The 13388-nt window shown below is 37.9% G+C and overlaps 1 protein-coding gene across 2 annotated transcripts in view; it reads left to right on the top strand.

Moving 5' to 3' along the window:
• The window catches only part of LOC139751397 (sperm-associated antigen 7 homolog), a 76410-nt gene extending 63022 nt beyond the window's left edge, over positions 1–13388 (top strand). For both annotated transcript variants that reach the window (XM_071666780.1, XM_071666781.1), the window contains exon 6: positions 7580–13388. In XM_071666780.1, coding sequence (XP_071522881.1) covers positions 7580–7719 — 140 coding nt within the window. In that variant the 3' untranslated portion in view covers positions 7720–13388. The remainder of the gene's footprint in view (positions 1–7579) is intronic.

Here is a 13388-nt window from a genome sequence, read left to right as displayed (position 1 = left end):
GATCTTTCATGTGGTACAGAGTTAAATGGTTTCTGGCATACCAGACACAGGCAATCCACCCATCCGTCTCTGTTATCAAAGGCATAGCTCACTTTCTAGTAGAAGTCTAAGTTTGTTCCATATGACCTCTTTTCCACAAAACCATGTTTTCTCTCATTTAGGTAATTTCTCTGTAAAAAATTATCCATTTGTTTTCTTATATACTGTGAAATTTTATCAGGACCATGAGCCTTGTATGGTTCAAGACCTTTTAGAATTTTTTTGTCTTTCCTAGATATCTCTTGGTTTTTTAAAAACCTTCTCTCCACTCAGTTGCACTAGCAATGGAGCTATATTGTCATTCACAATGAAAGCACATTTAATCAAGTTCTTTGCATATCCTTATATCATCTTCAACAACTCTTCCCTGATGAATTTAGGGAAAAGTTTTAGATTTTTTTCATGCCTTATCCACATTTTTTTAGCAATATTTTGTTCCCCCTTTCGTATCCTGCTGTACTAATTCCATGTTCTCTTATACCTACCAAAACATTTTTGCCACTACACATCTCAAAGCTTTTGCTTTTGCTCTTTGACATCTTTTATTACAGCAGTCAGCCATCTTTCTTAAACTTCCCTCCTTATTTAAGGATAAAAGTATCTACATTCCCACTACTCATTGTAAAACTCACAGAACCTTTCACCAAAATGCCCTGGTTCTTGGCTGCCGAACTCAATATCCCAGTTTATGTTACCAGAGAAATTGTAGAGGTCTGTGTATTTTCCATGATTATATCTCCTCACTAAGTCTTGTCTCACCTTTGCTCTTTTAACTTCCTCATTTAACAATACAGTCAAACTTGAGCATTACATGATAACTTTTTCCAGCTGGGAGGTAAATGCAAGAGTTTTGGAAAGAGGGGCAAGTATGCAGTCTGTTGTGGATGAGAGAGCTTGGGAAGTGAGTCAGTTGTTGTTCGCTGATGATACAGCGCTGGTGGCTGATTCATGTGAGAAACTGCAGAAGCTGGTGACTGAGTTTGGTAAAGTGTGTGAAAGAAGAAAGTTGAGAGTAAATGTGAATAAGAGCAAGGTTATTAGGTACAGTAGGGTTGAGGGTCAAGTCAATTGGGAGGTAAGTTTGAATGGAGAAAAACCGGAGGAAGTAAAGTGTTTTAGATATCTGGGAGTGGATCTGGCAGCGGATGGAACCATGGAAGCGGAAGTGAATCATGGGGGGGGGGGGGGTTTCTGGGAGCCTTGAAGAATGTTTGGAAGTCGAGAACATTTTCTCCGAAAGCAAAAATGGGTATGTTTGAAGGAATAGTGGTTCCAACAATGTTGTATGGTTGCGAGGAGTGGGCTATGGATAGAGTTGTGCGCAGGAGGGTTGATGTGCTGGAAATGAGATGTTTGAGGACAATATGTGGTGTGAGGTGGTTTGATCGAGTAAGTAATGTAAGGGTAAGAGAGATGTGTGGAAATAAAAAGAGTGTGGTTGAGAGAGCAGAAGAGGGTGTTTTGAAATGGTTTGGTCACATGGAGAGAATGAGTGAGGAAAGATTGACCAAGAGGATATATGTGTCAGAGGTGGAGGGAACGAGGAGAAGTGTGAGACCAAATTGGAGGTGGAAAGATGGAGTGAAAAAGATTTTGTGTGATCGGGGCCTGAGCATGCAGGAGAGTGAAAGGCGTGCAAGGAATAGAGTGAATTGGAATGATGTGGTATACCGGGGTCGACGTGCTGTCAGTGGATTGAACCAGGGCATGTGAAGTGTCTGGGGTAACCATGGAAAGTTCTGTGGGGCCTGGATGTGCTGGATGTGGAAAGGGAGCTGTGGTTTCGGTGCATTATTACATGACAGCTAGAGACTGAGTGTGAACGAATGGGGCCTTTGTTGTCTTTTCCTAGCACTACCTCACACACATGAGGGGGGAGGGGGTTGTTATTCCATGTGTGGCGAGGTGGCGATGGGAATGAATAAAGGCAGACAGTATGAATTATGTACATGTGTATATATGTATATGTCTGTGTGTGTATATATATGTATATATTGAGATGTATAGGTATGTATATTTGTGTGTGTGGACATGTATGTATATACATGTGTATGTGGGTGGGTTGGGCCATTCTTTCGTCTGTTTCCTTGCGCTACCTCGCTAACGCGGGAGACAGCGACAAAGCAAAATAAATCAGTAAATGTGAAGATAAGGTCCATTAATGATAGTTTATCAATCCTTCTTATCTTATGTTTAGTGATATTTAGTTATAGTTTTTTTCTTTCTTTATGTTGGAGGTTCCAGACATAGACAGAAGTCCACGTCTAGGTTGGACCTTGACTGAAACATAATGAGGCTCATGAAAGGAAAAAAGAAGAAATGAGAAGCATTTACAGATTTTCCTGTATACACCAAAAAAGAATCTGTCTTCATGAGTCCCTTTTGTTATGAGAAACTAAATTTTTATGTATATTTTCATACTATTATATACCAGTCTGGGCAAATTAGGTGAGATTTTTCTGTTTTGTAAGCTTTGTTTCATTAACTCTAGGGATGTTAAGTGCATATTTCATAATACAGTCCTTAATTTTCATCTTTACCATTTACTGCTAATCCACCAGTATTTATTTACATTACTTCCACCCTGACATTTCCATCACTTAACATTCTTGATCTGTCTGTGGTGCTGGCAGAGGTTGTCTTTCCTCTTGCATGTTTGGCGACTCCCATTTTTTGCCATTTGACTGTATTCTTTTGTTTTTTCTCTCTCTACCCTTAGTCTATATATATTGAGATGTATAGGTATGTATATTTGCGTGTGTGGACATGTATGTATATAAATGTGTATGTGGGTGGGTTGGGCCATTCTTTCGTCTGTTTTCTTGCGCTACCTCGCTAACGCGGGAGACAGCGACAAAGCAAAATAAATCAGTAAATGTGAAGATAAGGTCCATTAATGATAGTGTATCAATCCTTCTTATCTTATGTTTAGTGACATTTAGTTATAGTTTTTTTTCTTTCTTTATGTTGGAGGTTCCAGACATAGACAGAAGTCCATGTCTAGGTTGGACCTTGACTGAAACATAATGAGGCTCATGAAAGGAAAAAAGAAGAAATGAGAAGCATTTACAGATTTTCCTGTATACACCAAAAAAGAATCTGTCTTCATGAGTCCCTTTTGTTATGAGAAACTAAATTTTTATGTATATTTTCATACTATTATATACCAGTCTGGGCAAATTAGGTGAGATTTTTCAGTTTTGTAAGCTTTGTTTCATTAACTCTAGGGATGTTAAGTGCATATTTCATAATACAGTCCTTAATTTTCATCTTTACCATTTACTGCTAATCCACCAGTATTTATTTACATTACTTCCACCCTGACATTTCCATCACTTAACATTCTTGATCTGTCTGTGGTGCTGGCAGAGGTTGTCTTTCCTCTTGCATGTTTGGCGACTCCCATTTTTTGCCATTTGACTGTATTCTTTTGTTTTTTCTCTCTCTACCCTTAGTCTATCACATTTGATGAATACCTCACAGAAATTCTGTCTTAAAAACATTTTTAACATTTTTGCCCATATAAGTTTCTCCTGGCTAGAAGACTCCAAAGCCAGTGTCCCCACATGTGAATCCTTTTATATCATGAGTATAACCACCAGATCTTTTTTTTTTTTTTTTTTTTTTTTTTTTCTTATACTTTGTCGCTGTCTCCCGCGTTTGCGAGGTAGCGCAAGGAAACATACGAAAGAAATGGCCCAACCCCCCCCCATACACATGTACATACACACGTCCACACACGGAAATATACATACCTACACAGCTTTCCATGGTTTACCCCAGACGCTTCACATGCCTTGATTCAATCCACTGACAGCACGTCAACCCCTGTATACCACATCGCTCCAATTCACTCTATTCCTTGCCCTCCTTTCACCCTCCTGCATGTTCAGGCCCCGATCACACAAAATCCTTTTCACTCCATCTTTCCACCTCCAATTTGGTCTCCCTCTTCTCCTCGTTCCCTCCACCTCCGACACATATATCCTCTTGGTCAATCTTTCCTCACCCATTCTCTCCATGTGCCCAAACCATTTCAAAACACCCTCTTCTGCTCTCTCAACCACGCTCTTTTTATTTCCACACATCTCTCTTACCCTTACGTTACTTACTCGATCAAACCACCTCACACCACACATTGTCCTCAAACATCTCATTTCCAGCACATCCATCCTCCTGCGCACAACTCTATCCATAGCCCACGCCTCGCAACCATACAACATTGTTGGAACTACTATTCCTTCAAACATACCCATTTTTGCTTTCCGGGATAATGTTCTCGACTTCCACACATTTTTCAAGGCTCCCAAAATTTTCGCCCCCTCCCCCACCCTATGATCCACTTCCGCTTCCATGGTTCCATCCGCTGACAGATCCACTCCCAGATATCTAAAACACTTCACTTCCTCCAGTTTTTCACCATTCAAACTCACCTCCCAATTGACTTGACCCTCAACCCTACTGTACCTAATAACCTTGCTCTTATTCACATTTACTCTTAACTTTCTTCTTCCACACACTTTACCAAACTCCGTCACCAGCTTCTGCAGTTTCTCACATGAATCCGCCACCAGCGCTGTATCATCAGCGAACAACAACTGACTCACTTCCCAAGCTCTCTCATCCCCAACAGACTTCATACTTGCCCCTCTTTCCAAGACTCTTGCATTTACCTCCCTAACAACCCCATCCATAAACAAATTAAACAACCATGGAGACATCACACACCCCTGCCGCAAACCTACATTCACTGAGAACCAATCACTTTCCTCTCTTCCTACACGTACACATGCCTTACATCCTCGATAAAAACTTTTCACTGCTTCTAACAACTTGCCTCCCACACCATACCTTCCACAGAGCATCTCTATCAACTCTATCATATGCCTTCTCCAGATCCATAAATGCTACATACAAATCCATTTGCTTTTCTAAGTATTTCTCACATACATTCTTCAAAGCAAACACCTGATCCACACATCCTCTACCACTTCTGAAACCACACTGCTCTTCCCCAATCTGATGCTCTGTACATGCCTTCACCCTCTGAATCAATACCCTCCCATATAATTTACCAGGAATACTCAACAAACTTATACCTCTGTAATTTGAGCACTCACTCTTATCCCCTTTGCCTTTGTACAATGGCACTATGCACGCATTCCGCCAATCCTCAGGCACCTCACCATGAGTCATACATACATTAAATAACCTTACCAACCAGTCAACAATACAGTCACCCCCTTTTTTAATAAATTCCACTGCAATACCATCCAAACCTGCTGCCCTTGCCGGCTTTCATCTTCCGCAAAGCTTTTACTACCTCTTCTCTGTTTACCAAATCATTTTCCCTAACCCTCTCACTTTGCACACCACCTCGACCCAAACACCCTACATCTGCCACTCTGTCATCAGACACATTCAACAAACCTTCAAAATACTCATTCCATCTCCTTCTCACATCACCACTACTTGTTATCACCTCCCCATTTACGCCCTTCACTGAAGTTCCCATTTGCTCCCTTGTCTTACGCACCCTATTTACCTCCTTCCAGAACATCTTTTTATTCTCCCTAAAATTTACTGATAGTCTCTCACCCCAACTCTATATAAATAAATTGCATCTGGCAATCTGACAGTCTCCAGTAATCTTTTAATGGCCATTTCTTCTTTCTTTTCCCATTCCTTTCAGTCTGTTGTACAATTTTCATCCAATCCAAAAGTACTAAAAGGTTTTAGTATGTCAACCTCCTGATTTATTAACCCCTCTAACTGGTGCCACCCACTTTATGTTTCATCAACATATTTGTTTCTGACTTTCTCTGTAATCTTCCTTTTTTCTGACAAGCACTGATATTGTATGCTCTGCACTTCTCTAAACTTATCTTCCACAGGACTGTAAATTTACTTGATTGCTCTGTCTTTAAGAGTGCATATTATGTTTGCAGTTTCGCTCAATCTCCAGGTCTCCTATGTCACAGTACCCTAAGGTTCCTGTCCCTCTGCATCACTCATCATGTTCAGGTGCATTGAGCAGCCCAGAAACAACTTCTCCTCCCAGCTCATTATTTCATTAACTTCTATCGCTTGTGTTTTGAGCAATTCTTCCTGTTCATTTTCTAGGACATCTAGCAAAGGCCTTTCTGACCTTTCCTGTTCTTTAGTCATTTTTTGTTGTTTCCTGTCGTTATATACCTCCTGATTTCCCTTGCATGATGTGAAAGTTTTGTTCATGCTCTTTTACATTATTTTTTATAATCCCTTTATTTCATCTCTCTCCTTATGACCCTTGAACTACCCCCTCGGTTTGTGTAACTTCCCCTTTAGTTATGTTAACCTCCAATCTTGATTTTTAATAACTTAATATCTGCAAACATTTGTTGTTTGGAGGTTCAACTTTTATGTCTACCTTTTTGTCTCTTACTTCTGGGTCTTGGTACATTCCCTTATTTGAATCCATACCAAACTGCAGTCCAATTTGAAACAAAAAACTTTAGCACTTGGCATTGGTAGTGTTTGTTAAGAGGTTTGTTGTAGCTTTCCTGTGTAGGTTCTTTACTTTCTTGAAGACCTTTATGTTTTTTTCTAGGGGCCTGTTTTTTCTGTTGGTGGCAAAGGTTGACAGAGTATCTGACTCTCTGACTTTCAAGTTTGTATGCACTCATAAAGGAAGATTGCATTGCTGTATTGCTTACATGCTAAAGTCTTTTAATTGTTGGTCAAATGTAGGTTACAGTAAAGGCACATACTGGAGAAATATCAACCAAATGGAAGGAAAATTTCTTATACCACTGATTGTTTCTCTGACATTCAACTGTCCCAATCTGTTTATCACTCTTGTCCAGCAAATGCATGTTATTTGCATAGACCTTAACTGCCTAGAGTTCATTCTTCCTTCACAAATTTTCTGGTCTACCCTCTTACTGTCTACCAAAATTCGTCTATGTATGGTACTTAGAAAGAAAACCTCCCTCTTTTTGTGCCATTTCACACATTACTGTAATATGCTTGCTTGATATGTACACCATTTAATTGCCTTCATTTATTCTGGTTGTGAACATATTTCTGTCATGTAACAACCATCATGGAGTCTGAATAAAACTTTATTATCCTCTTCTGATTCATCTATAACATTGCTTTCCATAAATATTGCATCTGTTTTTTTCCCATGTCACCCTACATTTATGTTAGTGGCTGCCAGATGCACAAGCACCACAATCAAGACTGCTAGACACACTTACTGTCTTTGTGTTGATAGGGTAACAGACAGCACTGAAATTTTTGGAGGTGAGTTATGACTGCTGGCAGCTTATGGAACCATTATATGACTCCTGGTTTCTCCATGTATTTGAAATGGAGAAGGAAACATCAGCTTTGTATCCCATACATGTGTGGATCTCTGGTTCCATGCATATGAGCTGCATGTATAGGACTGAAAGAGTTAATCATATTCATTGTCATGTTAGATACTGATAAAGAGTAACTTTTGTCCATAGTGTGGGCATACTATTGTGATATATCCTAATCATGTTATGTCTAGTTCGCAGTGAACTGAAGAAAGACAAGAGGACTATAGAAGAAACTCTGGCAGATATCAGGGCCAAAAAACTTAAGCGAGGCCATGATGAAGATGACGAAGCAGAGCATGACACTGAAAGCAAAGATGAAGAACAGCCGTAACATTTAGTAGCTTTAGTGTGTTACAAGCTTCTCTGAGAAAATTTGGCTTGTGTATATTCATTGTCTAAACAGTACATATATTCTTAAATTATTGTGTTGAGAGGTAATTCTGCAATTGTAACATTAATGAATTACTGATTTTTCTCCAGAATGTTCCTTGTCAGTGTACAGTAATTTCACCACTGATGTTAGAGATGTTACACTTCTGATACTTGATATGGGTTGTTTCCAAATGTTGTTGTTCAATAGAACTATTCCAGTTAAGGTAACTGATACAGGCTGTTTGCATTTTAGGATTGCAGGTCACTGGGAGGTTTTTGAGGCCCTAATTTAAATACTGTGAGAAACTCTGCTAGTAGTTTAGTTATGGTACTTCAAGTTTACCTGGATTTGTGTTAACGCTGAAATTGTATTACACTGATAAACATCTTTACGTAGATATCCTTACTATATATATGGGCTTCTGCTCTGGGAACAAAACTAGGAAGTCCTAGATTTGTTTGCTGGAGTAGCAGTAGAAGAGTAAACAAAGAAGAGCGTTAGGTATCCAGTTTGGGAACAAAACTAGGAAGTCCTAGATTTGTTTGCTGGAGTAACAGTAGAAGAGTAAACAAAGAAGAGCATTAGGTATCCAGTTCCAGATTATCCTGTGAACATCCAAGTTCAGTGTTCATACTTTCAATCAGTATAATGGTACAACATTTGCAACTGTGATTGAGGTGACCTCCCCCCTCCAGTAGAAAAGGTTACATCAGTCTGAAGTTTTTGACATATGATTGAGTAGCCCTTTGTTCACATGGGAAATAACACCTTCCAACTTTGCCCAGCTGAGGGACTGAATGTTTCACAGTGGCTCCTGATATGATGTTTCTGTTGTGTTTTAATGCCAGTTTCTGTTTTTAAAGCACCATGGTCCTTGTAGATGAGAGATGTATGTTATGCAGTACAAGGAGGACACTTTGATAGTTGGGATGCAACCAGATCTTTATGGGATATCCCTGGTAACTTGCATAGTCCTGGATGACCAAATTCTCTCATTTGTATTACAGATAGCTTGATGCAACAAAAACGAAATATTTTATATGAAAGCAAGTCTCTTCATAGAGCTGTCAGAGTGCTCCTGGAGTGAAAGGAATTCTCTTCATAGAGCTGTCAGAGTGCTCCTGGATATGATTCAAAAGGTACACCCTAATGTCACCAGTCCAGCACTTCACACTTTGGTAATTTCCACAATTTGGCACTTGTGAAGGACAATGAGGATGCCAAAAATTCTGAAGGGCTAAATATTTCTAGTGTAAAAGCTCAAGCAGCAAAACCAGAATACACAAAGGGAATGGGTACTGTCAAAGAAGTGACCAAGAACTTGTGTGATGCTATCAGTGATTTGATACACTGTGACAGTGAAGTAACACCATTAGTGTCCCATATGACAGAAGATGCTACATTGGTGATGAAACTCATTCTAGAGGACAGTAATGAGAGTGATGGTAACAATTGAGTCGACTGGAAAAGATGAGTATAGATATAAGAACAGTGGCATGTCAGTTCAATCATTTTTTGGAACAGAAAAGTTTCATCACCCAGCAACGGATAATGAGTATGCACAGGATTCAGAAGTTAATTACACAAAAACCAAATTATAAGCAAGTGACTAATGATTGTTGAAGAAAGCTTTGAAGCATTGTCCATGCATAGGTAAACTAATTGTAACCCCTTCATCGAACCCAATGTCTGATACTTCTGAGCCTAAGCAGAGTTTTGATGAACTAAGCACATCCAGACCAGTTATGATGAATGAAATGCAAGACCTGCCTCCTGCCTCTCCTGAGCAAAACCTCATAGCAGCATGATATCGTTCATGTTCTCTCACCTCTGGAGGGTTTAGTCTTTGTCATACTTTGTAGAATCAGAAACAAAGAATTTTCGATAAGTACAGAGAGTAACTACAGTCGTAATCCTGCTTAAAACTTATATAGCATTGTATGTTTGAAATTTAAACCTTCGTAGGTTGTCATAATTTATTCAGTCCACTAATTCGTCCCCATGACAATTTTGATACCTGTAATCATGCAGAATCTGTAATTCAGCATCTATATGGTTGCCAGAGTGTAGACATTAGTGTATGACATATTTTGGTGATAACTTGAGCATATATTTAGAAATTTGTGGTAGTCTGTTTCACAGTTTTACTGGACATTACATTGAATCTGTCCATAGACTATAGATTTAGCTAGTCATATTTTTAATATAGCTCAGGTTAGTGATATGCATCTTTTTGGTTAATCGTACAAGATTAACCTGGTTAAATAACATTTCTTGGATGCGTATTTACCAGATATTGAATCTAAATAGCCTCTTGTAGTTATAGAAATACTCTACATAATGGCATCTTATTTACTGGAGTTTTGCTGTTATGTAACTTATAAATGTAGGGAACCTGCTCATTTAAAGGATGGCTAATGCCTTTACAATGGAATTTTAACCTTTAACTTATAAATTTTTGTCGGTATACTTTAGAAATTAAAGTAATAATCATTAATACTTTTAACAGTAACAAAAGAGAATAATGACAAAATAGGCCATCATTATCATTACATTTAAATTCTTGTATCAATACACACATTTCTTTCTTTCATGTTTGTCTGCCATTTCCTGCATTAGCAAAGTAGCTCCAAGAACAGATGAAGACAGGCCACATTTGCTCACACACATTTTCCAACTGTCCTGTGTAATGTACTGAAACCACAACTCACTATCCACAACCAGACCCCACAAAACATTCATTGGTTTTTCCCGCCCACTTCACATTCCCTGCTTCAGTCCCTTGACATCATGTCACTCCCTGTATATCACATCATTTCAGTTCACTCCTTTCACCCTTCTCCATGTTCAAAATATCTTTTCACTCCATTCTTTCATCTTCAGTTTGGTCTCCCCTCCCTCTCTCTCCTTTCCCCCTCCACTTCCATCACATATATCCTCTTTTTTAATCTCTCCTCCCTCATTTTCTCCATATGTCCATACATACATATTATTAATAATCATTATGAGCTTATTTTGTAGTTTTGATATATCTAAAACAATGACAAAACTTAGAGAGTGAAATGTAGTATACAGTTCTGTACTTAATACAGTTGTATCAAAGGTTCTCATCTGAATGCAGACTGATGGTGTCTTCTTTTCTTTACACTTCTCTAAAAGTGATGAAAACAATAACATCTTAAATTAATAATAGATAGGGAATAATGAATGAAACTTGGTATGTATTAAATCCTGTGATTCATGAGAAAAGACTATAATAGTAGATTTGTGGATATGAAACCATTACACATGATGTTTATTTGTTTAGCTGAATAACATGTTTGCACTCTAAAAAAAAATAAAACCATGCCCGATTGTTAATAAAGAGATTAATAATGAAAACTTTTTAAGATTAATAATGAAAACTTTATGAATAACCACACTGACATATCTTTGTGATATCTTAACCTCTGCTGCCATCCTCTATGTCTGGCTGTCCCCTAAGGGCCTGCCTACCTTAACCTCCCCATGTCACATGGATACACCACTGCTGCAGGGGAAAACAATCTCTCTATCAGAAACCCCTAAAAGACTACATTCATGTGCCTAACAAAAATGCGGATATGACGTTACTGATGGTGCACATTTCAGGAAGTTCATTCAGCACTATGCACAGTATTGTACTGTATTCACCCTTCGTTTCTATACTGGCCTAAGTTATAAATGATTACCCTTTATGTTTTTACATTATACAGACTTGATTTCCTTATTTCTATTCACTTGTTACAAACTGTTAAGGTAAGTTTGGCAACTAACATATGTAGTTGACCTGGACCATGGGTATAGGGAAGTAACCGACCTGGCATAACCCTACCTACTGACAAGTACATACGACATGACTGAGGTAAGGCTGGTTCATAGAACTTACCATATGTCTTGCTTGATATCATTGCTTTTGTCCTCTCCAGCCACACTTTGTCTGTAGTCATCAATTTTAGGGTAATCCAGTATTTCCTGCAGCCTCCTAATTTTTTTTTAAAGGTTGTTACTGTAATGTGTTCACTTTCTAATTTTATGTTTTGGATGTGTGTATTATAATTACTTTGAATATTATGGAAATTTTGTACTGTACTCTATTACCAATCAATGGGATGGATCATGTACAAACAGCCCCTCTCTTTCCACATCTCCATACAATAGCACCTTAAGTCCTCCAGATATTAATTTATGTGAGGTAAATGACTTTCCATACATAAATGTATACTTTGAATTTTGTGCCTCATTTTCAAGGTTACCTATAGAGCCTCGGTGGTTGCCGAATTGGTAGTGCACTGTGATTTCTCCCCACTGTTTGTTATCATTGTCATACCAATTATAATACATTCTCAGGAGTTTTCTTGGAAGGAAATTGAGCAACTTTTAATTAGATTTTAAGGACCAGAATTACTGATGATGATGATCTGTCTTTAGATTGCGTATAGAGTGATTTTATATACTTTGACTCCTCTGGCATTGAAAGTTTACCAGGATGAGAGAGGTGAAAGGTTCTAACACAAAGTAGAGGTAGCTTTGCCATTGCCTGTCTGACCTTGATAACACTGCATCTGACTGGTGCAGTTTGATTTGTTAAAACTTTTAAACTTTTGCTGTTATGAAGAAATTATCAGTGAATGCATTTATTCTATATCTTTTACAAGATTAAACATGATTAGTAATCAGTTTTCTTGGTGGAATATAAACAATGAAATAAGCAGTGGCACTTCATTTGACATTCAGTCCATGCTCCTATTTTCAGGACATTGTCATCCGATGTAACTACAAAAGTTTTACTCTCATCCGATGTAACTACAAAAGTTTTACTCTTCAGAATGATAGATGAAAAATACTTCTGGATTTTTATTTTATATGACTATCCTTGAAACTGTGAAGTTATATCCATTCTTTATACAACCTGAAGAACTAAGATTCATAGGTGTGGAAAGGAAACCTGAGTAGTTTAGGGCTTAAGCGCTAGTAGCCACAGTCATGAAAATATAAGTTTTTTGAGTCCGATTTTTGTAATTGTAAAATGATTATCTGAAAACTATCAAAATTAAAGGTTACGCATGTTTTTTAATGTGTTTTTATTATATCGTGATCAAATTTTTTTTCTCATAGATTGTATCTCCACCTGTTTAATGGGAATTTTTAACTATGGGTCTCACTCACTCAAATTCCTCTTAACAGTCAACTTTGGGGAAGGTATCTATTTTGTTTTATGAGAATTGGTGTACTGTAGTACAAAGACTATCTTTGTTACATAAGGCAAGCTAAGTTCTGGAACTTGCTATTATTGTTGTATTCAGGTAGCTCAAAAGAGTTTAATTGATTAATGAAACAGAATAGAGATAATACTTTTTTATGAAGATGAAAATCATTTAATATCATTTTGAAATGCTCTTGTTGTATGTATAAACTCAATGCAATTTTTTTTTTTTTCGGTCTCCCGCGTTTGCGAGGTAGCGCAATTATATGTTACAAATGCTTTGTATCACATTCAGAAGCTGAGAGGCTGTTCCATAATTTTCTCCAGTACTTACAACAATTACACATTATCATTCTCACCTGATATTGTACAGATTAAGTTATTAAAAAGGTTAAATTGTGAA

This window comes from Panulirus ornatus, chromosome 11, assembly GCF_036320965.1.
Source record: "Panulirus ornatus isolate Po-2019 chromosome 11, ASM3632096v1, whole genome shotgun sequence".
NCBI classification, from domain to species: Eukaryota; Metazoa; Arthropoda; class Malacostraca; order Decapoda; family Palinuridae; genus Panulirus; species Panulirus ornatus.
The sequence above is the reverse complement of the archived record's forward strand: the minus strand, read 5'-3'. Positions and strand labels throughout refer to the sequence as shown.